Here is a 27,946-nt window from a genome sequence, read left to right on the forward strand (position 1 = left end):
GGCAAGTTTGCGAGTTGCGGGTGGGCGCCTCGCCCGCCCTGCCCTCGACGTCCCGCTTTGCGGCAGGGCGCGGCAGCAGGCCGGGGCGCGCGGCTCGGCGGCGGCCGCCTATGAAGGACTCCTTCTCCGCGGGCTCCGCCGCCAGCGCTGGGCAGGAGGCGGCGGCGAGGCGCGCCATGGACGGCGGCGGCGGCGCGCCGGCGGCGCTGGAGAAGGAGGCGGCGGACCTGACGGTGATGGACGTGTACGACATGGCCTCGGCGGTGGGCCAGGAGTTCGAGCGGCTCATCGAGGTGCACGGCTGCGAGGCCGTCGGCCGCCTGATGCCCAAGGTGGTGCGCGTGCTGGAGGTGCTGGAGGTGCTGGTCGGCCGCAACCACCTCAACCCGGAGCTGGAGGAGCTGCGCCTGGAGCTCGACCGCCTCCGGCTGGAGAGGGCGGATCGCATCGAGAAGGAGAGGAAGCACCAGAAGGTGAGCCGGGGGCCTCGGTTGCTGCTCGGGGTGGGCGCTCGGCCGGAGTCCGCCGGGCTGGGTCCATGCGCAGCGCCTTGCCGAGAGGAGAGGGCCTCTGGGCATGGGCAGAGGGCCTCCCTAGCTCGCTGAGTCGCGCCAGAGACCGCAGGCGCCAGTGCAGGGCATGAGTCAGACTCGGGGTGTTCAGATGTATTTCCGCCCCGGCCTGGAACTTCTTGTAACAACCTCAGCAAAGAAGGGGGTGTCTCTGAGCATGGACTGAACGCCATCATCGCTGGCCATCTCCCCTCACCTGCACCCATTCAGCCATCACTCACCTTAGGTGTCCTGGCACCTCTTAGTCTTTCTTTCTTCACTGCATGGGTCTATGCTCTTTACTTAGAAGTAAGATCCCGTGGATAGCCCAGACAAGCCTCATGTCGTCAGATCTCAGAAGTTAAGCCAAGTTGGCCTGGGTCGTTAGTAACTGGATGTGAGACCTCCAGGGAAGACCAGGCAGGCAATGGCAAACCACCTCTGTTAGTCTCTTGCCTTGAAAACCCCAGCAGGGGTCACCGTAAGACAGCTATGACTGGACGGCACTTTCCACCTCCACCAAATCCCATGGATCTCAATGGGATTCCAGTCCTTAGCATGCATAGGGTTGCGTCTGAGCTGGAAGGCTCCCCCACCCCAATTCCAGAAAAGCAGTGGGGAAAATGTACTCTGCACATGACCGAAGACACTCTTCACATGCTCTGGATCCAAGCTGTGGTTTTAAAGACAAATTCTGGATGCTGAACTAAGACGGCTGGATGGAAAAACAGCCCAGCAGGATCCGTTCACATGTCCACCTAGTCCAGCATCATGTTTTCTGATGCAGCTGCTCACATTCCCCAGGAGCCGCACAATAAGGGGCACGGGGACTCACGCCTTTCGCTGTTATCCCCCCCGCCAGCTGCCGTTCAGAGGTATACTGCCTCTGTATGTGGAGTTTCCATTTAGCCCACATGGCTTAACAGCCATTGATGAACTTCTCCTCCATTTGTTGACAAATCCCTTTTTGTTTAAGTTGGTGGTCATTCCTACATCTTGTGGCAAGGAATTCCACAAGTTAATGGTACATTGTGTAAAGTGTTTCTGTTCATCTGAGACAGCCACAGTAGATGAGGAAGGAAGGGGTTTGGAACAGGGCTCCAGAGAGTAGAGGATCTGGGAGCTACAGTAACTTCTCTGGATTTGTTTATCCCTCTTTATGTATCCAGTTCCCTTGGAGGGAAAAAAAATCTTTGAACCAAGGTCTACCTCTAATTTGGCTACATGTTAAAGGGAAAGTCAACAACTTCTGCAAAGAACAGAGGGCTGCAGCTTGCTCCGCCCAGAACAAGTGATCATATGATAGGAGACATCATTTCTGGCAGATGGTGTTATTAACTGCTCTGTAGAAGATGCTGACGAATTCGGAGTTTCTTCTTAGTACACAGGAGGATTTAGCTCTGGGCTAACCACCCTGGGTCCACCTCCGAATCTTAATGTCTGTAAACAAGCCCTCAGATCCTTGCTAGATGAATAGAATTAGCTGGGCTAAATTTAACCTCCACTTTGCATCCTGGAACGACCTAAGTTCGATCCCGGCGGGAGCCGGGTTCAGGTAGCCAGCTCAAGGTTGACTCAGCCTTCCATCCTTCCGAGGTCGGTAAAATGAGTACCCAGTTTCCTGGGGATAAAGTGTAGATGACTGGGGAAGGCAATGGCAAAACACCCCATTAAAAAGTCTGCCAAGAAAACGTTGTGATGTGACGTCCCCCCATGGGTCAGTAATGACTCGGTGCTTGCACAGGGGGACTACCTTTACCATTTTTTTTGCATCCTGGAAGGATGAAAGAGGAGAGTTTGGAGGAGGAGAAAACTCCCCCTCTTCTTTTACATTAGTCTAGCCAGAGCTCTGCTCACATTTGAGAAAAGACGTCTTTCCTGAATGCTGTTCCCTTTTCATTGCTGCCATGCTTAGCATGGAGCAGCGTAGGGGGATGCTATAACAGGAGTCCTCTTTAAATAGATCAAAGGTCCTTTTAGTTCAACATCCTGTATCCTGTAGTGGTCAAGATGTTCCCACAAGCAGGGGCACAGGGGCCAAAACACCCCCCTCTCATTGTCCCCCAGGAATTGCCTCTGAAATGGAGGTTCCATTTAACCATCGTGGCTTGGAGCCTTCGATGGATCTCTTCTCCCTGAATTTGTTTAAAACCACCTAAACTCAAGCAAAACCATCTAAACTAAAGTCCACCACTTCGTTCTGTGGTACTGAGTGCCACAAATTAATTACGCGACGTGTGCAGAAATAATTTCTTCGGCCTTCGTCACTGTCCAGGCGTCCGCTAGTATTTGGGAGGACCAAAAGAGTCTGTTTATTCACTTCCTGTCACACCATGCTCTATTTTATAAGTCTTTATCATGTCCTGCCTTGGTCGTCTCTTTCCTAGACAGAATACCCCAGACTTTAGCACCCAGCCCAAGGGAATGTGCTCCAATCCCTGAGTCATTTTGCTCGTCCTTTCCCAGCCCTATGAGATCTGGGAATACATTCGAGATCCAGGCAGAGCCATTACAAGATTAGCTGCTTTATTTTCAGTGTCACAGCAGTGCAGGGAGGGGAGAGGGCAGCCCTGCCCTGTCCTTTGGCTGGCATATTTTCACATAGGTTCGTTTCCTGCTGGCTCTGCAGAAATGACTCTTTTATTGTTTCCAGCTCAGCAACTTTGAAAGCAAGGGCAGGAGGGGAGGAAAGAGACTGTGAGAGGGATGGGAAGGGAGGAGGAGGAAGGAGATTTGCTTGGGGGCAGGGAGAGCCAGACCCTCCAAAAGCAGAAGGAACGGGATGGGAATGAGGGAGCTTCTGTTGGTGGTAATTTGGGCTCATTACAAACTTCCTTTGGGTTCTTTTTTAAAATTATGGGCAAGATACTGTACTGTCCCTATTTTATTTTCTCAATCGGTGCTCCATAAACCTAATTTTGGAGACGCAGGTTCAACTCTCCACTCTGTCAGGGAAACTTACCTCACAACCTTGGGCCTGTCTCTCGCTCTCAGCCTAACCTACCTTGTTGTGAGGATAAAAAATAGGAGGGGAGAGGTATATTGCATGGGATATAAATAAATACGTAAAATAAAGTCGCATAAAACTACAGACGGGATTGATCCTGCGTCATTTTAAAAAAAAAATTAGATGTTTATACTCCATCTCCCCCCCCCCACAACTCACCACATTTTCATTTCCTCCGTTTTATCCTCATAACAACAACCCTGTGAGGTAGGCAATGCCAAGAGAGCATGACTGGCCCAATGTCACCCGGCATACCTCCATGGCTGAGTAGGGATTTCTACCCTAGATCGTAGTCTGATACTCCAACCACTACAACCACACCGTCTCTTTTCACATTCATTAATAGCAGCCTGGTCTTCAGAAGTCAAAAGGTGAAGACTTCCACAGCTTAAACATGAGCCTCATCATTTACAAAGCCTTGCATTTTAAGTGGCTGTTAAAGACACAGGAGCATGACCCAGTAAAGAAAAGTTGGCAACCTCTCCCACAAGAACAGCAGGATTTGAGTCCAGTGGCACCTTAGAGACCAACGAGATTTTCAGGGTGTAAGCTTTCGAGAGTCAGAGCGCCCTTCTTCAGACAAGAGTAGGAATGGAGATCGAAAGCCTATATGCTGAAAATCTCGCTACTCTCTAAGGTGCCACTGGACTGCTATTCTGCTATTCCACTGCAGACCAACGTTGTAACCCACCTAAAACTCTCCCCCAAGAATTTCCAGTGGGCCTTCCAATTGCTCCCTCCAATGCTTTCTCTGGACTTCCTGTGGCTCCCCTTAGCAGTCTCTAGGGCCATACTGTTCTGCATCCCCCCCCCCATTAATATGGGGCAGGGCTTTTTTCTGGGAAAAGAGGTGGTGGAACTCAGGACCGCACAATGACGTCACTTTGGGTCAGCTGGAACAAGGGGGGAGTTTTTTAAATTGCCCTCGGTGAAAATGGTCACATGGCCAGTGGCCCTGCCCCCTGATCTCCAGAAAGAGGGGAGTTTAGATTGCCCTCCATGCCGCTGAGCGGCGCGGAGGGCAATCTAAACTCCCCTCTGTCTGGAGATCAGGGGGTGGGGCCACCAGCCATGTGACCATTTTTAAGAGGTGCCGGAACGCTGTTCCACCATGTTCCCGCTGAAAAAAAGCCCTGATACGGGGAATGAAATCTTCTGGTTGGCACCAAACAAGCTCTATTCTGAACGGTGCAGCGGAGTGATTTCCCCTGTAGGAGCAGGAGAGGGGGCAGCTGCTGCCTGTTGAATCAGAGGCACCCGAGGCTGAGGGCACATGATCTGCTCTTCCTTTAGGAGCTGGAGCTGGTGGAAGATGTGTGGCGAGGGGAAGCCCAAGATCTCCTCACCCAGATTGCTCAGCTGCAGGAGGAGAACAAGCAACTGCTGACCAACCTCTCGCACAAAGATGTGAATTTCTCGGAAGAAGAGTTCCAAAAGCATGAAGGCAAGTACATCCCTCTGCCTGTCCCCGACCCGTAAAGCGGCTTGTGTTCCTAGCATGCTGCCCAGTGATTTCTGCAGCAGCAGATAGAATACTCAGATCAAGGTGTGCACACTTTTCCTTGCAGAGGCGGTCACCTTGGTTCGCTATAGCAAGCTAGATAGGTATTCTTTTGAGCAGCTCTACCTCAGTTATAGGCTGCTGTCACTCACTGCCGGATAATGCACCCTCAGTGCACTGTAGCAGATGTTTGCAAACTGGATTTTGGAGTGTGAAACCGGAAAATCCAGTTGCAGCTAATTGCTTCAGTGCATTATCCAGCATGTGTGAAAGCAGCCATAGTCTGTAAATGTAATGTTTGAAGTTAGTTTGTTTGGGTATGCCAGGTCCCCAAACCAACTAACTGATGCGCGCACACACAAAAGGAACTGTCTTGCCTTTCCATAAAGGATCAACTTTTGTGGTTCTCCCCAGCTCCATTTTTCCCTCTCAATGACCCTGCAAGGTAGGTTTGGTGTAGTGGTTAAGAATGCATGACTCTAATCTGGAGAGCCGGATTTGATTCCTCACTCCTCCAGTTCAAGCCAGCTGGGTGACCTTGGGTCAGTCACAGCTCTCTCAGGGCTTTCTCAGCCCTGCCTACTTCCCCTTGGGTCAGTCACAGCTCTCTCAGAGCTCTCTAAGTCCCACCCATCTCATAGGGTGTTTGTTGTTGTGGGTCTAATAATAACATACTTGTAAACCGCTCTGAGTGGGTATTAAGTCATCCTGAAGGGCGGTATATAAATCAAATATTATTGTCAGGGCTTTTTTTCTGGGAAAAGAGGTGGTGGGACTCAGTGGGTTGCCCTCGGAGAAAATGGTCACATGGCTGGTGGCCCCACCCCCTGATCTCCAGACAGAGGGGAGTTTAGATTGCCCTCTGCACCGCTTGGCAGTGTGGAGGGCAATCTAAACTCCCCTCTTTCTGGAGATCAGGGGGCGGGGCCACCAGCCATGTGACCATTTTCAAGAGGTTCCGGAACTCCGTTCCACCGCATTCCCGCTGAAAAAAAAGCCCTGGTTGTTATTATTATTATTATTAGGTTAGGCTGAAGGTGGGAAATCAGTGAACTTCATTTCTGAGTGGGAATATGAACCCCAAAACTCCCCATTCTTAGTCCAACCAATACACCATCATGGGTCTGTAATATTTTGCAGTGATCTAAAGTTTTAAGTAAATTAATTGGATTCCACATAATAATGATGGGGGGGCATTAAAATCTGAACGGTGCAAGGATTGCTTGTGTGGAAGCCTGTTCTTTAATCCTATTTGTATGGTAATAGTCTGTAGCTGCTCAATGCATTTTAGTAGTATTTTGTATTTAGTATTTTAGTAGTATTTAGTAGTATTTCTTTACAGCAATGATACCCACCACAGATCAATTTTTAAAGCAGAGGGCTTTGTGTTTTTGACGTGCTGGCCAAGGATGTAGGCCCGTGGAGTTCTTTCTCTCCATCCTTGTCTTGTGGATCGAAGCAATGAGTTAGCCAGAAATCTAGATGCTTCTGAGAAGGAATTACATACAAACCCAAACCAGGTCAGAAGGGGGGCAGGGAGTTTCCTGGCTTCCCTAAATGGCAAACATCCAGACTCCTCACCAAAACAGACCATGTGGCCGACCAGCTTGCCCCGCTGGAGCTGGCATTGGCCCAGGCAGCAAGCTCCCGCAGGACCGAGCAAACGTCTTCATATTTCACAGATCACTATTTCTGCTTGGCATCACCTCCTTCGGAATCTGTGGGAGTAACACCTGCTTTGGTGGGAATTAATTCTGCCCTGGAGCTGCAGGGGAGCAGAGCGGAACATCTGCGGCTGAGTTAACCATTCCCCTCCCACGATTGTCTTTCCTTTGTCCTCATGGAGAGAACAAGCAATTTTTCTGCATAGTTCCCACTTTCTACGCAAGTGGACCAGGCCCAAGTGTCCTTGTCCATCTTTGTAGTGGTGAGCAGAGTAGCCTCTATAGATTTGTGATACAGACATCCATTCTTCCTTTGGAGAGCTGCATACAGCTTAGGCTTTCTCCTAAGATGTAACTTTTATTTGTTTTTATTTACTTAATGTATAATAATAATAATATTTGATTTATATACTGCCCTTCAGGACAACTTAATGCTCACTCAGAGCGGTTTACAAAGTATGTCATTATTATCCCCACAACAACAAACACCCTGTGAGGTGGGTGGGGCTGAGAGAGCTCCGAGAAGCTGTGACTGACCCAAGATCACCCAGCTGGCTAAAAGTGGTGTGGGGAATCAACCTGCCTCTCCAGATTAGAGTCCTGCCACTCTTAAGTGACTGACCCAAGGTCACCCAGCTGGCTTCAAGTGGAGGAGTGGGGAATCAAACCCGGATCTCCAGATTACAGTCCCACCACTCTTAACCACTACACCAAACTGGCTCTCTGGCTTTCTCTCCGATGGGGACACGAAGCATCTGACCTTCTCCTCCTCGCCTCTGTTTTATCCTTACAACAACCCTGTGAGGTTAGGCAGAGAGTGTGGGACAAGACCACGGTCAACCAGTGAGCTTCCATGGCAAAATGGGGAATTCGAACCTGGGTCTCCCAGATCCTTGTTTGACACTCTAACCACTACACCACATTGGGGCTAACTAGACTGAGATCCAGTAAGCTTTAACCTGGAAATAGCATCATTTGCTTTAAACTGTCTTATAGTAAAGATTTTTTTTTTAAATCGTGATAAAACCAAGAATCAGCCCTAGAGAACTCATCCAGTCTTAACCCAGTAAACTCAGCAGGACTTACACACAAGTAGAATCAGGCTTTGCAGCTGTAATTCTATGCCGGTTGCCCTGGTAGTCATTCTGAGGGATTTACTTCTGAGTAAACACAGGATTGAGCTGCAAATCAAACCTTTCTCGAGGAAAAACAGCATTGCCTCTTTTTAGATGGCAGGCACGGCCGAGACCTGTTGATTGTCCTTTCATTGAGGCTCTACATTCCTGTGACACACGAAGTAAAGAAAGCTATTTTCGAACTCTATGGAGCATAGGTAGGGGTTAGGCCCTTAGCAGAAATAAGTATCTGGATGAACAGCACTGGAGCAGGCAGTGCTTTTTTCAGAAAAGCCAAAGACTTTGGCAAGGTTAACCCTCAGGACTTGAACCAGAAGCATAACAGAGGGTTTGCAGCAACATGCCTTCCAAAGCCACAGAAGCTGCATTCCAGCTGTGGTCTAGTACCAGCCCAGGTGCAGCTGGAGCATCCTTTTGATGTGGGGGAGGAGGAGGGGGCGGAGTCACGTGTTTCTGCACACCTGGCGAGAGAGTTCTTTCCCCACCCTGCAGGCTAGTAACTAACTGCAAGAGAAGAACATTTTTTGATGCATACTAGTTCCTTGACCCACTTTGTTACTTCAGGTCTGTCCAGTTCTTAATTTTATTACATATATTACTGCTAACGCCAGAGCTTTTCAGGGATAATTACTATTTGGGGGGAAATAACATAGGCTGTTCTTTTAAAAGCCTGGGAAAGGAATTGGGAGCCCGTGTAGCCATATTCCAAAACCAGAAACCCAAAGCAGATGTTGCTGTATTTAAAACAGAGATGGCTGCTTCTTTATGCTGGGGAAAAATAAAGAAGCATTTTCCACTTTGCCTTTGGGGATATGTTTTTTAAATATATGCTATTTGTCAAAAGTTAGGGAGGTGGCTTGTCTTCATACATCCCCCCCCCCCATGTTAAAAAAAAAATCCAATTGGCTAGAAAGAAAAAAGGCAAACTAGTTAAGCAAAAAGAAAGAGCTTTACATATTATTTCCCTCTCCTCTTTTATTTAGGGATCTTGGGGCAGTGCAGAAGAATCTTTCAGGTGATCTTCCTTCAGGCTCTGTGCAGTTCCTCTCCCCCCACGTAGCTTTAGCCAGGGGACAGTGTGGTAGGTGTGGTGGTTAGGATGTTGCATTGGGATTAGGTGAGTCCTGAGTTCAAATTCTTACTCAGCCATGAAGCTTATTGGATGGCCTTGGTCCAGCCACTGTCTTGCAGCCTAACCTACCTCACAGGGTTGTTGAGAGAATAAACTGCAGGAGGGGAGAACCATGTATGCTGCTCTGAACTCTGTGGAAGAGCTGCGGGATAAAAATACACTAAATAAATAACAACAATTTGAAGACTGTTGTCTGTGTTTTCTACAGGGGGGCGTTGCCTAAAGTGTGCACACATTATTTTGCTGTGTAGAAGGTTGCCACATTTGGGGTGGGGGCAGAACTGCTAGGCCTTCAACAGCTGCATAACAGGCTGAAGTCCCTCAGGAGCAGCTTTCCTAATCAATTCCTCTCCAGTATTGTCGAAGGCTTTCACGGCCGGAGAACGATGGTTGTTGTGGGTTTTCCAGGCTGTATTGCCGTGGTCTTGGCATTGTAGTTCCTGACGTTTCGCCAGCAGCTGTGGCTGGCATCTTCAGAGGTGTAGCACCAAAAGACAGAGATCTCTCAGTGAGAGATCTCTGTCTTTTGGTGCTACACCTCTGAAGATGCCAGCCACAGCTGCTGGCAAAATGTCAGGAACTACAATGCCAAGACCACGGCAATACAGCCCGGAAAACCCACAACAACCATAATTCCTCTCCAGGTTAGAACCAACTTAACTGGCCGAATTTCAGCCCATCGGATTGCTGCAAACAGACAGACAGCTAGCAAGGAAAGGGTGGCTGTGTTTTGTCGCTGATGGAAGCATTTGGTGCTTCCTGCTACTGACTGGTCCCTCTTTCTCTTTTAAACCAGGAATGTCGGAAAGGGAGAGGCAAGTAATGAAAAAGCTGAAGGAAGTGGTAGATAAACAGAGGGATGAAATCCGAGCCAAGGACAGAGAGCTGGGGCTGAAGAATGAGGATGTAGAAGCGGTAAGTGGTCTCAGCTTCCTCTTTCCATTGAGGAATAGTCCTGAAGTCATCTTTCGATGACTTTTTGTTTTTGTTTTGCGTTATAGGAAAAAATATAGTAACAGCATCACCACCAACCCCGATCCCGTGGTTTTGTTCTGCAATGGAAGCTGTACTCAGTAATAAAACTGTAACACAAATGTAAACAGACGTGATGCTCAGAGATGCTTATATATATATATATCTGCCTCATTTTTAAAAAAGGAATCAAGTTATAACAGTCACATGGGTCCTAAATTTGGGTCAGGGCTGCAGTGGAGGAGAAAATCTCGAATACCTTGGCAGGGGTAGAGAACCACAAACCTTGTTCAGATTTTCTCAAAACGCGGCTTCCTTGAATTGAAAAAAGGTGAAACAATGCAATTGAAATCATTTATTGCAAAAACTACACTCTCCACGAGATATTATATTACTAAATTTCTACTTTGCTTGTTAATTGTTCTCTTTGTTTAGCATCGTGGAGTGAAATTTTGTTAAGCTGACTGGTATGTAAGGTACCTTTTTCTTATCACCTATTGGAAGTTATTATTATATCTGTATTGACTTTTGAGAGTGCTAAGTTTGTATGTATGAAAGTTTTAATTTTTAAAAAAGGATCGCAGTGGAGAGAGCACTCTTTCCTGCTGCTTTAACTATCAAAATGGACTGACTCTCTCGCCTACTCTGTGATGCTATCAGAGGAAGCTGTCATCTCCCTGATTTCTTTTTCGTTCCTGGAGAAATTACCACATCTACCTGGGGTTAGTTTCAATCCACAAAGCAACACAAGGAAGGAGATTTAGGACCCCTTTCTATCCACACTGCAGCTCTGACCTAACTTGGAATTCTGGCTGTGCTTTTTTTAAAAGAGAAAGTGTGTAGACTCTGTATATCCTGTCTGGTTTTTGTATTTGTTCGATTTATATCAGCTCAACTGTTTTTGTTCTAGAAGAGTAACTACTGAATACTTTTCATTCATAAAATGGTCTGTATTCTCTGACCCCATCAAGTTCTGATTTTTTTGGTAACAATTTATTTAAGATACCAAATCATGTGCATTCAGTCCAGTTGAGAGGGTGGATGTTTTCTATTTCTGTACCATAACTGATCTCTGCCAAGTATTTTTTAATGTTAAAGTCTGATCCTTGTAGTATACAACAGACTCATGGAAACTAGGGCTATCAATACATAACAATAGAGAATGGAACTTCCATATTCAGGCATAGTATACCTCAGATGAGCCAGTGCTGGGGCCAGCCAATGGGGTGACTATTAGCCCATCACAATTTCTATACCACCCTTCTTTCAAGGAGCTCAGAGTAGCGTTTGTAGGGTTCTCTCCTGCCATTTTGCCCTTGCAGCAACCCTGCGAGGGAGGCGAGGCTGAAAGACAGGGACTAGGGTTGCCAGCCTCCAGGTGGTGGCTGGAGATCTCCCAGAATTACAACTGGTCTCTAGGCCATAGAGATCAGTTCTTCTTAGGGTTGCCAGGCTCCAGGTAGTGGCTGGAGATCTCCCAGAATTACAACTGGTCTCCATGCCACAGAGATCATCTGGAGAAAATGGCTACTTTGCGGGGTGGACTCTATGGAATTATGCCATGCCAAGGCCTTTTTCCTCCACAAACTCCACTTTCTCCAGGTTTCACCCCCCAGATCTCCAGGAATTTCCCAACCTGGACCTGGCAACCCTAACAGGGACTGATCCAAAGCCATCCTGCGGGGCTTCTTGTCTGATCAGGAATCTGAACCCAGACCCAGCCTCCCCGCTCCCTTCTTGTGTCTGGCTCCAGCATTCTTGCCACTATGTCATTGTTCCTGGTTACTGCCCAGTATCTAGCTGTCCACTGCTGGCGACTACATCTGCAATCTTGCGCACATTTACCTGGGAGTAAGCGCCATTGAACATAGTGGGACTTATTTCTGGGGAGACATGCCTAGGTTTGTGCTGAAAATGCTGGACTAGATGAATATTTTGTTTGATCTGGCAGAACTAATCTTAATGAGAAATACGTTGGCTAATTAGTTTCTGGAGTCTCCCTAGGGCTTCTGCAGCAGCAAATAATTTAAAAATAACTCTGAAATTTAGAGATCTTCCCACATAGCCTGACCCAGCATCTTGTCTCTTCCTGTTCCCCCCCCTCCCTTCTTTATTAAATAAACTAAATGTTTGCTACTTAATTGTCGAGCCTTATCAGCGGTTTCTTTTCTTTCTCCTGCAGCTGCAGCAGCAGCAAAATAGGCTAATGAAAATCAATCATGACCTTCGCCACAGAATCACCGTGGTGGAGGCTCAAGGAAAAGGACTCATAGAGCAGAAAGTGGAGCTGGAGGCGTATCTGCAAACCAAGGAGCAGGAAATGGGAGCACTGCGGGCTGAGCTGGGAAAGCTCAGAGAGAAGCTTCAGGGAGAGCACAGCCAAAACGGAGAAGGTGCTCTGGTAGGTGCCACACCATTTTGCTACAAACCGGTCAGCGGGATCTGCCTCGACAAATAGAATCAGGGCAGGGTGGATTTGATTTAAATCACTAGATCCAGAGGAGTTAGCTGTGTTAGTCTGTAGTCGCAAATTAATAAAGAGCCCAGTAGCACCTTTAAGACTAACCAACTTTATTGTAGCATAAGCTTTCGAGAACCACACCTCTCTTCGTCAGATGCATCATCAGCTTTCAAGAACCACAGCTCTCTTCGTCAGATGCATGGAGAGTATGAAGAAATTGGCTCTCTCTCTCCCCCCTCCCCCTGCTCACCACCTATATATCTCTGGCCAGTTTCTTCATACCCTCCATACATCTGATGAAGAGAGCTGTGGTTCTCGAAAGCTTATGCCACAATAAAGTTGGTTAGTCTTAAAAGTGCTACTGGACTCTTTATGATTTAAATCACTAGTCAGTAAGACTAGATTCACATGATGATTTTCTACATAAAGACTCCTCACACTTAGCTTCTTGTGCAGATCTGTTCTTCTCCCAACAATCTTCTGTTCATTGAATTTTTTTTGAAAATTTGCAGTTAAGAGGTAAGGTTCTGTGCACAAAGATTTGCAAAGGAACAATGGGATTAAGGTCTTTTTCTCAACTGTGGATGTTTATTTTATAACATTTTTGCTGTGAAGAAGAGGCATGTGATCTCTGCAGACCCAAATTCACCGTTTTGAGAACTGTAAAACCAAGCATCTGTGATAATATCTTCGAGAGAGAAAAATGGAATTCATTTACCAAAAAATTTAAAACATTTCATGAATATACAGCCTCTTGCTACATCATTAAAAAACTAATCCTTATTTCATGAACTAACCTTTGGACTATAATGTATCTTAAATAGAAAATTATCTTTAGATAGATTTTTCATCAAAAAACATTTTATTTAAAAAAATCGATTTTCCTCAAAAACATTTTATTTAAAATTTTTTTAAAAATTATTAAATAAAAATGTCTGACTTAAGTAGGAAAAAAATCTTATTTTTTATTTTTTTAAAATTACTGTTTTTTATCCACCCTGAGTCAAGTAGATCTGCATGAGTAACCTGGCATTGCTCTCGAACTGGCATGGTTTCCCGTAAAGAATTCTGGGAGGTGTACATGGAATTGGATTTAGGGACTGTTTGCTTAGCCCCTTGGGCAGAACCTTCATTCCCTGGGTTCTTGGCGGAAAGGGAAGGACTGTTCAAGCTACTTTGAATCTTTAACGGCTAATTCACCATTGATCTGTTGAACCAAAGAACGGGGTCATGTCACATCAAGACCCTGTGGGTGGTAGCAGAAGAAAACGAACTCGCTGGTGCTGCCAAATCATGCTGTGCTGTTGGTGGGGAGAAAGAGGGGAGATTAAATTAGTCAGGTACAAATTAATTTGCCGCTGCCTCTCCTGATGGATGCCGTAAAAGGTGAACTGGGTTGCTGTGTGAAGGTATCAGTTCAGGCAGAATTGACGGGATTCCTGTCTCCATTGTTAAAAGGGAAGATGAGGAAACAATTGGTGCACATTAGATAAAAGCAACTAATAATTATACAACCCCTACGTGTTTCGCGTGCTGCTTCGTCAGGGGGAATCTTCCAGGTTCTTTTTAGTTCCGTTCCCGTATATACACTTTAGACTAGGCTAAAGTATACATGAGAAGAGAACTGAAGTGTATATATGGGAACGGAACCAGGGCTCATTTCGAGGGGGAACATGCAGGAAAGCAGTTCTGGCAGTTCCCCAAAGAGGTCACATGTCAGGTGGCCTCATCCACCTGACTCTCGGCCATTTTGGGCCCGTTTCGTCCTGGATTGGGGCTGAAACGACCCGGATCGGGCCTCTGATGGGTGGTGGATCACTCTCCTGTTCAGCAGCGGCCCGATCTTGACCATTTTGTGCCCCTTGGCCATTTTCAGCCCCTTTTTGCCATTTGGGGCCCAATTTTGGCCCTGAATGGGCAGGATTGGGTCCAAAGCAGCCAGGATAGGTGATGTCAGGCGGTGTGGCATATGCAAATCAGTTATGCTAATGACACATTTCCGATGATGGCAAGGGGCGTGGCATATGCTAATGAGCTGTGCTCATGAGTTCCTCCAGCTCTTTTTCTATGAAATGACCCCTGAACAGAACTAAAAAGAATCTGGAAGATTCCCCCTGATGAAGCTGCACGCAAAACATGTTGGGGTTGTACAATTATTAAAGATTCTTTTTCTTCTGCACCATTTGTCTCCTCATCTTCATTTTGCCTTGGTGCAGCCCCTCTTCTTCAGTTGTTAAAAGCCCACCAGGAATTGTGGGAGGAGGGGACGTTTTTGAAATTACACACACGACACACCCCCTTACAAAATCTCCCTTTACTGGATTCTAAAGGGCAATTTAGATGACAATTTCTCTTCCCTCCCACCTCATCTGGTCTTCCCAAACTCAACTGCTCTTGTCATTCTAGCCCTCCCATTCATGTTCAGTTTTCATCATGCTGGCTTTTGGAGGCTTAATTTTTGTCCCTTTTTGGCTAATGTACAGTGTCGTATTTTTCTGTACAACCTGGGGAGTACCCTGTGTTGAAACCCCTCACCTTTGCCAGTGGATGGCTTTTTTATGCTGCTTTCACCGTCATAATGGGGGCCCAGTACGTTAACTAACAGGAACAGTGATAAAGCTATTTTATCTTAATAGCACTTTGATATCGGCCTAGTTCTGAGGTAGTTAAGGAGCCAATGACTGCGATGTAAAAAAAAAATCAGAAGAAAGCTCCTTGCCAAATGTGCATTTTTCTTTCTCCTTCATTATTTTTGCCTTTTAAAAAGCTGTCATTCTCTTCCAGGCACTTGTTGACAAATTTTAAGCCCTTTCCATTTAAATAAATGAAAGATCACTTTAAGGGGCAATCCTAAGCATACTCATAGCGGAACTACAAGTGACAAAAGGCACAGGTTGGACACTTGTCAGCTTCCCTCAAGTTCTGATGGGAAATGTAGGCATCCTGGTCTCGCAGCTTCGCTCTCCGACTGCTGTCCAATGGACTTTTCAACTGTCACTTGTCCAACATTCCGCCAAGCTGCCTACATTTCCCATCAAAACTTGAGGGAAGCTGACAAGTGTCCAACCTGTGCCTTTTGTCACTTGTAGTTCCACTCTCAGTTAAAAGTAAGAACTCATTGCGGCTTTCTTCTGGGTAAACATAGGAGTGGGCTGCAAATTTCTTTCGAAGTACCGCCTCAGGAAGCCAAATTTGGGTGATCTCCAATTTGGAAAATTTATATGCCATCTCTCCTCCTCCTCTTTCTGCCTCCTCTATAGTATTTTTGGTTTTTAAATTAGTAGTTTGTTTCGTTTGATTTTAAACATCATACATAACTGTCTGTTTGATGTAGCAGAGATAAAAGGTATATACTTAAGTTGCAAAAGCAACTGAAGATAATTTGAATTTTAAATGTAGTATCTACAGTTTTTTCCAACTGAAATAAGTGATTATAAACAATACTAGATCTTATTTTAGGATTCTACTTGGCTCCTCTTCAGCAAGCTTGTCGCTGGGGCTGAAGTTCTTAGCAGGGGAGAGCTCCCCAATTTTAGTTTTTAAATGATCATTTGATCTATTTGACCTTATGTGCCCTTGGAGAGCTTAGGAAGGTTGAGAAACTTGTCTACCTCTCATGTTTACATCTGAGACTTGAAAGTTGGCCGAGAACTCGGATCTGCATCGCTGAATAGATGCTGTTAGCAGTTAAAACCACTGAGAAAGTGAATTGACGTTGCCCCATGAATGAATCTGCATAGAACAAATTCAGAGTTGAGATATTATACAGTTGAAATTATAGAATAAATTACAGAAATATTATTTACAATTCTTCTTTCATGTTCCATATATTCATATGATTTGTTTTACAAGGAAGCAGATGATGGTGCAGTTTTGGCACAGCCATGAGAACTAGGAACTTAAAAAAACAAAAATGAATGAGCCCAGATTCCTCGTTTCTGAATTCTGTACCTGATACTGGCCTCTGTAATACCTGAATGACTCTTTGCCTATGATCTCTTCCTTATAATCTTGAGTTGGTCACTTTATTATTAATATTCTTGGAAAAAATTTTATGGCACCTCTTCTGGGAACCTGCTGAACAGGTGTGGATTGGGAAATTCCTGACAATTTTCGGGGTAGAGCCTGGAGAAGGCGGAGTTTGGGGAGGGGAGGAGCCTCAGTGGAGCCCACCCTCCAAAGCAGCAATTTTCTCCAGAGTTACTGATCTCTGTCACCTGGAGATCACTTGTAATTCCAGAAGATCTCCAGCCACCACCTTGAGGCTGGCAACCCTATGCCTAAGGTAGCTTACAAAACATAACGTAAAACATCTTAAAATTTATTAAAACTGGCCAATCAAAAGTCAGCAGAGCATAAAACTACATAAAACATGGTTAAGGGACTTTAAAAATATGTAATAAAAGTTAAGTGATTATATAGTTTTAGAAGAAAATATGATGCAGATAACCAGGTTGTTTTGGTTGCATGGTTCCCAAAATGTAGTATGAATTAAATCTTGGAATTTTTTAAAGCAAGATTCTAGTTCTCAAGGCCGCATAGCAGATTGGTTTGAAAATTCTGGCAATTTCCAATGTCATCTCAAGAAGCCAGGAATTGAGGGAGGTGGAGGACAGGCAGAATTTCCGTTAGTCAAGAGATAGGATTTAAATTCCCTAGTTGACTTCTTCTCTTTTTCTATACCAAAGAGTATTATGAAAAGTGGGCAAAAAAGGAATAAAAGCACATCTGCATAATTTATGTGGAAGACAGTGGGTTCTCTGTAATGAATTTCAATCACATACCATTTTAAGCCCAGAGTACACACAGCTCTGTGACTGAATCCACGTTGTTGTTTTTTAATCTTTACCCTCTTCCCACTCTGCCTCTTCTATTGTACTGTGGAGAATGCTTGCATTCTAGGGACTGAATTATCTGCCATTTTTCCAGTGGACATTGGAAAGAATTAGCCATGTCGTCCCATCTGCTTTTGTTCTTGGGTTTGTGTGTGTGTGTGTCAGTGTTAAATCTACAATACTGCCCCAAAATTAGAATGTTCAAAAATTAATGCTACTTTTGTCTTTAAAAATTGAACTAATTTTTTTTGCCTAGATGGTTGACAAAATTCACCAGCTTGTTTTATGTATGCGAGAAAAATTCTTTATCTAGACAATTAACTAACTTATTCATTTAAAACATTTCTGTGCTGCTTTTCCATCCAAATAGAGTCTCTCAAGCTGGTGAACATCAAACATTAAAACATTTCAACATGAAAAACATATAAAAGAAGGTGTATGTACAATTATTCAATATTCAATAAAGCCATATGAACACAGATAACGCCGAAATATGTACTTGTTTGGTGATTGTGCCATTGAATTTTATCCCCAAATACCCTTGACTTTGCAGATTCTTTAACCATCTCCTTCCCCACCCAACTCTCCTCGATACGCCACATTTTGAAACCCAAAATATGTGAATTCTGAGCTCTTTAATTTGGCAGATTCCTACCTCTAGCCACCATGCTGAAAAATAAAGCAGTGGTGTTTGACGAAGACATTAATGGAGAAAGGGGTAGTAATGTTACATATCCCCTCCCAAATTTTCAAACAATATTGCTGTGTTTTAAATATAACATGACAGCCACAGGGAAATAGCAAATATCCTGTAAGTGTGCCAGCTATAACCAGGAGGCTTTTGTTCCTAGAACATGAGAAAAAACTTGTTGGATCAGATCCGAGGTCCATCTTGTCCAATAAGTAGGCCAAATCCCTCCCCATTTGGGCAAAACAGTTGGTACTCAGAGGTACACTGGGTCTGAACATTTAGCCGGCATAGCTATTTATAAGCTCTCTTCCATGAATTTGGCTAAGCCCTTTCTAAACTATCAGCCATTGCCATATCCTGCGGCAGTAAACTCCACAAATTAATTATAGGAATACTTCCTGTCAGGGTAGGGTTGCCAGCTTCAAGTTGGGAAATTCCTGGAGCTCTGGGGGGGGGGTGAAACCTGGAGAAAGTGGGGTTTGGGGAGGGAAAGGACCTTGGCATGGCATAATTCCATAGAGTCCACCCCCAAAGTAGCCATTTTCTCCAGGTGAACTGATCTCTGTGCCCTGGAGACAAGTTGTAATTCCGGGAGATCTCCAGCCACTACCTGGAGGCTGGTAATCCTATGTCAGGGTTTCTCTTCACCCAGCAACTGATGAATGCATTTGTGGGGGTCAGTTACATAAAATATCCCTTTCTCCGCTCCTTAAAAAGCTCTAGCTAAACTTTGGAGAAATAAGGTGAGGTACAGAACAGTGTGCTTATGTGGGGAAAAGTCATTGGGAACTTTTTGAGAGGGTCAACCCTGGCCCCTAGATGCCCCGACCTCACAGGTGTTACTGTTTTCATTCAGTCCCAAGAAAAAAACCCAGTTCCTGTTTCCCTGATAAATTAAATGCCGACTTGACTGACTGACTTGTTGTTCACACAGCCAACGGGGAAGGCCTGGCTTCTATGAATGGCGCTCTGCAGTGCCTTGGCCCATAGCCAAAGAGTGTCAAAGTGTCTACAGTCTCTGGCGAGAATGGGCCACTTTCTTCTGCAGTTTTTTTGTATCTTGTTGGTTTTTCAGGCAAATGGTGTCTTTTCTCTAGATCCGTTCCCAGCTTTCTCTGCCAAAAAGGAGGTCAGACAGTAATTATAGGTATAACCACACATTCCTGACAGCCAGTACTGGTGAACTGGTGTAAGTTAGCCTTGGCTAACTCAAAACTGGAAAAACCAGCTCTTGTCAAGATTCAAGAGAAATGTTACAATAAGGTGGTGAGGTCCAAAGAACGGAACTTTGGATGCTGGAGTTCTCCCATCCAGGGTTGGTATTTTGCTTTCAGGTGCTGCTAGATCCACACTACAAGCTAACCAGGCAGTCTGTCTGCACACTGGGCCAAAACTCTTCAGCCAAGGCAGTGGTTACAATGCAAATGCCTTTAGTTTACCTCATGCGGAGTGACTTTATTCCAAGACACAATGGCATGGTTGGGTGACTCCTTGCAACCTTCAGATTGGTCCTTGCCTATCTAAAACTTGTTGTGAGCTCTTGTCCAGTGTATAGAATCTTATAATCTAACTTGCCAATGGAATAGTTTGATCCTGCCTTGATCCTGCCAGAGCTTCCATTTGTAGTAATGTTGAAAGGTTTTTTTAAAAAAAAAAATTAAAAAAAACCTTTTTAATGATTTAAAGTCTGGCCAATCTTGAAGGCATATGGCAGTGATTTTTTTTTTAAAGACAAATGGATTAACTACAGCTACCTTGAAGCCAGACCCGGTGAAAGATTAATTCCAATTCCTATTTGTTCCTCCAGGTGGAAGAACCAAACCACGAAGAATACATCTCGGAATCGGAAAAGATGGCCATGGATTTGAAAGACCCAAATCGCCCCAGGTTTACTTTGCAGGAGCTGAGAGATGTTTTACATGAGAGGAACGAACTGAAGTCTAAAGTCTTCCTGCTGCAAGAAGAACTTTTGTATTATAAGAGGTGTGGTGATGCCTTGGAGCTTTTCGTCCTTCCAACAGAATCCTGTGTAGCGTTAGATGCAATTAAGCCATTTATTTCCAGCGAGTGCAGGTGTGCCTAAGGCTGTTCAGGATCCAGCTGTTATCCTACAAGCCTGTGTCAGTTACTGGACAGCACATCCCATTGAACTGGCTGGCAAAGTAAATGGGACTGGAGTAGGGGACGTTTCTGTGTCTGGAGTAGGGGACGTTTCTGTGTTTAGAGACCTCTGGTGCAAGTTTCAGCATAAATATTCTCTCTTTCCACTTTCCATTTTCTCCGAGGGCAATGCACTAAGTTCCACCACCTTTTTCCCCAGAAAAAAGCCCTGTAAGTGAGCAAGATTCGAGTCGAGTAGCCCCTTAAAGACCAAAAAGATTTCCAGGGTATAAGCTTTCAAGAATCAAAAGCTATACCCTGGAAATCTTGTTGGTCCATTTTAAGGGGCTGCTGGACTTGAATCTTTCTTTCCTCCTGCCCACCTAAAGATATATACCTGCATATCTTATATTTTCCTTTTCTGTTCCTTTTTGTTTTGTAAAGCGATGAGGCTGATGAAGAAACAAGATCCCCTCAACCTACACCCGTCATTCATTCAAAACCATCCGCTCAGCCAGAGTCTGGTATCAAACGGCTGTAAGTAATATCCTTGCTATAAATTCTTTTTTTTCCCCCCTCCTCTCCCCCTGAGACTAGCAAGGCTAGACTGCAGAGCTGCCAAAGAAACTGCAGAGCTGTACAGCAAGGGAAAATATATACCTATTTTTTAAAGTTAGCCACTGGGAAGTGGTTTTCTTTCTTTAAAGAAAAAGACCAGCTCTTGCCGTTCATATACCAAGCAGAAACTCTCCTTTTGTTTCCTCCTCTCTTGTTTGCAAGTAACACGAAGACCAGTGTTGGCTTTTTAAAAAGAAGAGAAACAAAAGCCTGTTTCATGCATAACTCTAGAAAGCCTGAGTCTCAGTTGAGCATAATAATGACTGTGTGTGTTGTTTTTGACACTAAGAATAGCTGCCCCCAAAGTAGCTCTGTTGGGAACATCTCCGAGTTGTGTTAGGTCACCAGTAAAAAAAACCTCTTGAGTAATCTCATCTGTGTCCTTGTTTAACAACAATGCTATGGGAGCACGGTCATAGCCAGAGTGCATTGCGTCGCCTGGAGCGCTGATTTACCCCATTCAGCAGTGCTTAGAAAAAGTTGGTTTATCAGTTTATGGTATGAGGCTTCCATTAAAATACGCTTTTTTCATTTCCAGAAACTTCTGGTGCCTCCCAAATGGAGTGCCAGTCTAAAATCAACTCATCTGAACTGCCTTCCCCAAGGTTTTCACTCTTAACTCTAGAGGAGTTAGCCATGTTAGTCTGGAGTAACAAAATAGCAAAGAGTCCAGTAACACCTTTAAGACTAACCAACTTTATTATAGCATAAGCTTTCGAGAGCCACAGCTCTCTTCATCAGATGCTGTTTGTATCAGTCAGATGCATCTGAAGAAGAGAGCTGTGGCTCTCGAAAGCTCATGCTACAATAAAGTTGGTTAGTCTTAAAGGTGCTCTAAACGCAAAAGAAGGGAGGTCTCCAATATCATAAACACAACCGGAGCAGAACTCCGCAAGAAGACCATAAACATTACCAGGTGTTCTCCAAAGTTAATCATATTAATTTACAAGTGCCAGTGCTCAATTGTGAATAATTTTTCAAATATTTGTAAATTCCTTAAGTCCTTATTCCATATTAATAAGGTAAGTCCATAAATAGATGCAATTCCATTATGATTCTTATTTCTTTCAGGCGGATGTTAATGCTGGTGTCTTCGTGGAACAAGGCCACTTCCGATTCTGAAACGTGGCAGCCACAGGACTCCCGGCAGTTGGCGACGAGCCTGCCAGCTTGTAAACCTCTTGGTGATGCGACAGGAAATTGGATGGCTATCATGCGGTGTGAAATGTACAGCTTTGAAGAAAAATAAACTATTGGGCGGGAGCCTTGTGGCTGCCGTGTTTCAGAATCGGAAGTGGCCTTGTTCCACGAAGACATCAGCGTTAACATCCGCCTGAAAGAAATAAGAATCATAACGGAATTGCATCTATTTACGGACTTACCTTATTAATATGGAATAAGGACTTAAGGAATTTACAAATATTTGAAAAATCATTCACAATTGAGCACTGGCACTTGTAAATTAATATAATTAACTTTGGAGAACACCTGGTAGTGTTTATGGTCTTCTTGCGGTGTTCCGCTCCGGTTGTGTTTATAGTCTTAAAGGTGCTACTGGACTCTTTGCTATTTTACTCTTAACACTGCAATCCTCAGGAGGTCTGTTCAGAATCCCACGCAGGTCTATTCAGTGGGGCTTCCTCCCAGGAAAGTATTCTTAGGATTGTAAAAATGGATTTTTGATTATCATCCTTATTGTGCATAAACGGTCTGAAAAATGAAATCCCTTTTTAGGTACAGGACTCTGAGCATACCACAATACTTGAAAGGAGAAGGGATACTTGAAAGGATAAGGATGCTCTTTACTTAAGGAAGGTGTTCATAAGTAAAAGCCTCTAGACTTAAGAAGTTATGTTTATTTATCTTTACTAACAAGTGACTGAGAGCTCACTTCTTCAGATGCAATGGAAAGAAAGAAATCATCTTCCTCATATTTATCCAGAAAATTACAGAAAGGGAGGGAGGAAAGGGGAGGGGCAAAGAGAGGTAGATAGAGGGTTAGATTGAAATGCCTATCGGTTACAAGGAAATCAGTGATCTTTACATTCGTTTTTTTGAAGCCTCACCAGGATATATAGAGCCCAGGAGAGTGGCAGAGGCTGGCTAAGGCCACCTGTAGGACCCACCTGTCTTTAAGAACATGAGAGTAAGCTTCCTGGAAGAGGCCAAAGGTCTGTCTAGACCAACATTTGCATCCATCAGTGGACCAGCTGGATGCTCTTGGAAGCTCCCAAGCATGGCATGTGGAGATAACCATCCTTTGTCTTTGGCACCTGAGATACACTGCTCCTGAACATTGAGGTTCCATGTAGTTGAGGTCCCGGTTTGCTGATGCAGTGAATAGCTGTTGATTGTCCCATTATCATCCACAAATTTCTCTCTCTCTTTTTAAGGCCGTCTAAATTGGTGGCCACCATCAGCGTTCCTGGGGCTCTCCCAGTTTGTCTTCTCCGAGGAGCCAGGGTGTCAGATGGTGGGTTTAGATGGAGCCTTGGAGCATTCAAAGCTCACCATTTACTTTATCCCAATGGCCCTGCAAAGGAAGTTTAGAGTCATGATTCCCGTATTATATGGAGGGCAATGCCACTGAATTAATTAATGACTGAAGTAGGTCTGCCAGTCAGTCAGCATTTTCACCAGTCTGATCAGTGGAACTGTGTTCTACCAAACAACCCGTTTTGAGGTCTGAAAATGCCTAGGATCGACCAAGCTGTGCCCAGAATTCACCAGGCTCTGCCTGTCAATGTGCCTGCATAGATGCCAGGTTTTAGTGAGCCTCTGTCTCCTGGCTCTGCCCCAGAAAATCAGGGTACTCTTAAAAACTGAAGCTTGACAGTTCTAGATTGAAGTAAGATTTGAACTAAGGAGTGAACAAAGATACTGCTGCTGTTTCTAAATCTCAGACCTAGAAAGACTCTCTTGGGGCCATCAGCACTCACCTTTGTAACGAGTCTCACGTATAATAACCCTGAGTTAACGCCCTTGTCTCTTGTTTGTTTGGCTTCCATTATTTTAATTTTCTTCTGGTTTTGTTTGGTGTGTTGGAATACCTTTCATTTCCTGTGGAGGTCTCTCATATCTTTTTGTCTGACTTTCTCAACTAGGATCTTTACTGCTATAATGCCCATGGTAGCTGCCGGATTGATCCCCGACGATCCCACTTTGCAGCCCATAAGAAGACTTGTGTCCCTTGTAGGATTTTTTTAAAATTCTGTTTTCCTTTTTCTGGTGCTACTGTAGTCCTCCATCCCCACCCCGAATTTTGTGCATGATGTGTTATAGGTGCACATTTTAACCTTTGCTGCTAGTTACATTCTCATTGGTTGATTATGGGATCATGTGTCTTTTTTAAAAAGCTAGCCAATCAGAATGTCCCTTTGCTGCATGGTGTACCCACTAATTTCTCAGGAAGTCTGTGTTCCATTGCACTTTCGTCTAATGTTTAATCAGTCCTTTCATTCCTTATCGATTTCAGCTAGTCATGCAGCTAAATAATTGGTTGTTTTCCCACTCTTTCCTTCACCTTGCCTTTCTCTTTTGGTTCTTTAGCTCATAGCCATCCAATGAAAGTTCCAACAGCCTACAGACTTTCCTACAGGCTTTTGTTGACTTTGCAGAGCTTGAAACATTTGTCTACATTCTGTCCGTGAGCCTTTCTCCTTAGAAGTTGGGATGTTTTTGAACATTCTATGATATCATGGTGCTCAGCCAATGATAAGCAGTGGGAGGCCCCCTCTCAGAAAAACTTTTATGTATAAGTTTATATAAGTATATCTATATGAGACCGTCTGACGGGGAGGGCGGTCTAGAAATGTAATAAATAAATAAAATAACCTTATTATCTATGAGCATATTAATCACTAATCAAGTTTAATTCTGCTTTTGAAGGCCGCATACTGACAGATTGAAAATTATGATTTGCTACTGGCAAAATAAACAATGCAGCATGAAATAACAGACAAACCCCAGGCATGGGCAGAGTCTGTCACCTTATAGGTCAGTTTGCAATGAGACTTAAAATTGAGGCCAGATCTCAAGAGCAGTGAACAACACAGTTTTTGGAACCTGCGAGTAAACTAGGTTCTGTGCCTGCTTAAAGCGCCTCAAAACAATCCTGTGGGCAAGAAATGGATTTATTTTATCAGATTGCTTCTAAAAATGGAGTGTGACAGAAGTCTGGTCACTGCTAAGGACTTGGGGAAACAATTCCCTTATCTCTCTTGTGTCAGGGCTTGAAAAATATTTCAAATTCCTAGCTGGCAGCAGCATTTTTTTGTGTTAGTTGCTTGGGCTCTCGGGCACCTGGGAAATCCAGCCCTGCTTTTGCTGTTCTAACTTGAGATATATTTAATTGCTCCTGTTTCAAAGAAGGTGGCCGGCTGATGACTCTGGTGCGTTTTGTTGCCTTAATGCACAAAGGCAATTAAGACTAACTCTAAGGCCTTCGCTGCCCAAACTCTGGTCAGGTTCCTGAGAACGGCTGAATAACTTGCCTCAGAGGGCTCTGGGTGCATTTTTTCTTGAACAATAAGCCACACCTCACACCAACCTACATAAAAAAAATCATTTTTGAAATGTAGAGGATTAAGGTTGCATCCCAAACCCTAAATATTGAGAGAAAACGATTGGAGCAGGGTGGGCTCTCAGTCTGAACGTGTCAAGATGCCCACCTTCACAACAACCCATTTTACCAGTGGGAAGGTGAGAAAGAAATCACTTCCCCAAGGCTATTTATTTGGACTGTGAGACATTTGAACTTGGGTGTTTGATGGTCAAAAGCTAAGCCAAGAGCTTTCTGATGGCCGGAACAAGCCCTGTACACATCACAAAAGCTGCTTCAGGCCAAGCCATCGGGGAGGTTCCTTTTACTTCCACCTCGACAGAGTTTGGCCATTCTGCGATTTTGCTGTAAAGCTTCCAGATGCTTCCAGCTCTGGTGCTGCAAAGTTTTAATTTCTCGTGTGATTCTTTCCTTTTGGAAGGTTTAGCTTCTTCTCCCGTGATAAGAGACGGATGCAAGCCAGCCAGAGAAGTGCCCCCTTCCAGAATTCCTTTGGCGAATGGGCCGACTCAAACAAAGACGATGTGTACACCGAACAAGGGCTTGAAGCCTTGCAGCATCTGTGACAGCACAAGGGGAACGGTTTGGCTGCTTTGGTAACAAATGTGGAGGAACTCGCATAGCAGACAGCGGCACCAGGATGCGTTTCTTCCCCCAACTCCCTTGCCTTACACAACGTGATTGGCGAAAAAGCTTATTTCCGGACCGATTTCCAAAAGAGATCCTTTAATGTTTACTTTTGGCTGCCAAAAGCAAGATTCAGGCATCTGTAATGATGGGCCTCGTATACTCTGGTGTAGCAACACTTCTAGATCACTGGCTGTGTATTAATTTAACAAGCCTGTGGGTGTTTTGGGGTATTGCTTTGTTTGTTTGTTTCCCCAGTCACTGCACTTAACACTTTTCTTAAACCCAAAAAGGATACGGACTGTTACTAAAAACCTGCATCGGCCATTGGCAGTCCTGTTGAAACTCTCTGCCTGGTGGGAAAAGAAAGGCAATGGCGATTTCTGATCATTTTTCTTCTTCTGCTAATGACAGTTTTAGGGAATTTGCATCCACTGGTCTTCTCCGTCACAGTAGAAGATCCATCGAGTTTGTAGCCTGGGCTCTTTCCTCCTCCTCGAGTGGCACCTTCCATTTTGGAAAGCTGGCCAAGGCAAATCTTGGAACTGGATCCAAATAGCTTGGAACTGTGTATTTTGGTTTGTTATTTATAGTGCCTAAAGAATGATGGTGTAGGAGGGAAGGGTGCCTTGCAGTTTTGCTATGAATTCTCTGATGTATTAATGGAAACTAAACTGTAGAAATTCATGCTAACCTTTTTTAAAAATTATCCTCATACCCCAGTTGCCACTCTCTTGTTCAAAGGGCACAGTGTTTCTTTTCCGCAAGGACCTTGGGAACAAAGTCAGCCAACTTTTACACCTGGTTCCTCCAGATATATGGTCAGGATCCGAAGAGCTACGTTTTGCATGCCTATTTGTTATGGAAATCTCAGCTGGGGTTCCTGGATGCTGGGGAGTTGCTACCTGGTTCTTGTCCCTTTTACATTACGTTGCAGTTGGCCTGTCCTGATGCAACCTCATCTGAGATTCTTTTTAAAAATGCTATGCTAACACCTGTGCCCTGACCTGGATAGCCCAGGTGAGCCTGATCTCATCAGATCTCAGAAGCTAAGCCAGGTCGGCCTTGGTTAGTAATTGGATGGAAGATCTCCAACGAAGACGAAGGGTTGCAGAGGCAGGCAATGGCAAACCACCTCTGATAGTCTCTTGCCATGAAAACCCTCCAGGGGTTGCCATTAAGTCAGCTATGACTTGAGGGTACCCCACACACACACTAACACCCATATCACTCCAGCTTCTCTGCTTCCAAGTTGCTTATGCAGTTTGGCAAGGAAAAGAGATAAGACTTGGGAGTTGCAATACCTGAGGGTCCGACCCACAGAGCCCTGCATTCAGGTCTCTTTGCAACCATGCTTTGTGGCCTTCAGCGAGCCATTCCTCTCTCAGGTGCACAAATGCAGGAGAATCAAGGGAGAGAATGGTGAGCAGGCACTGGATTCCAGCTCTGAATATCCTTTTGTATAAAAACAAACATGCTGATAGAAAACCACAACATGGAGATGGGTTCTATTCATTTTGTTTGCTGGATGAGATGGTTTTCCATTTGCAGGGAGTTTTTAACATTGGGCATTTAAAAATGTGATCCTCTACCCACAGTCTGAATTAGGGAGTCCAGATTACCACCCCGGGGTCTCTGCCACTTCGTTCCCCCGCAAAGGTGAACCAGGCGCAGCCGTGATTCCCAGTATGCAAGAGAGAGAAAAACTAGGTTACGAACTTTTTAGGAAGTTGTTACAAAGGTTATGGATATCTGTGAAGCACTTCTCAGATTTAGGAACAATGCTACTTAAATCTGGTGGGTTTGGGTGTGAACCTTACGCTAACAACACGAGGTTTGTTTGTTTTTAAAGCTAATGAATCCTCTCTACATTGTAGTGGCCTGTTTGTAAAACACTTTGAGGTTTCAGCAATTCCCGAGTACTTGGAATAAACCTAGATTTAAGTTCCACGGACTTCACAAAGCCTAAATTGGTTTAAAGGGCAGTATTCCTTCTTACCTCTTCATGCTTATCTAGTAAAGCACAGACTTTTACAAGAAATGCAGAATTCCCTTCGGAAAGTTCCTTATGCAACAGAGGATTTTAGGGG

General features: G+C 44.6%; 1 protein-coding gene across 2 annotated transcripts; it reads left to right on the forward strand.

Annotated features, from left to right (window-relative positions):
- On the forward strand, positions 1–27,806 carry RILPL1 (Rab interacting lysosomal protein like 1). Of its 2 annotated transcripts, XM_054996272.1 has the most exons (8): positions 1–473; positions 4,852–5,002; positions 9,788–9,906; positions 12,146–12,364; positions 19,758–19,933; positions 20,495–20,587; positions 23,773–23,860; positions 25,651–25,740. In XM_054996272.1, exons 1-8 carry the CDS (start codon positions 111–113, stop codon positions 25,654–25,656), a joined length of 1,215 nt encoding a protein of 404 aa, XP_054852247.1. In that variant the 5' UTR covers positions 1–110; the 3' UTR covers positions 25,657–25,740. The 2 variants fall into 2 exon arrangements, with proteins under 2 accessions (XP_054852247.1, XP_054852246.1); XM_054996271.1 differs by lacking the exon at positions 23,773–23,860 and having other exon boundaries at positions 25,651–27,806.
- The last annotated feature ends 140 nt before the right edge of the window (positions 27,807–27,946 follow it).

This window comes from Eublepharis macularius, chromosome 13 (assembly GCF_028583425.1).
Source record: "Eublepharis macularius isolate TG4126 chromosome 13, MPM_Emac_v1.0, whole genome shotgun sequence".
Lineage (NCBI taxonomy): Eukaryota > Metazoa > Chordata > Lepidosauria > Squamata > Eublepharidae > Eublepharis > Eublepharis macularius.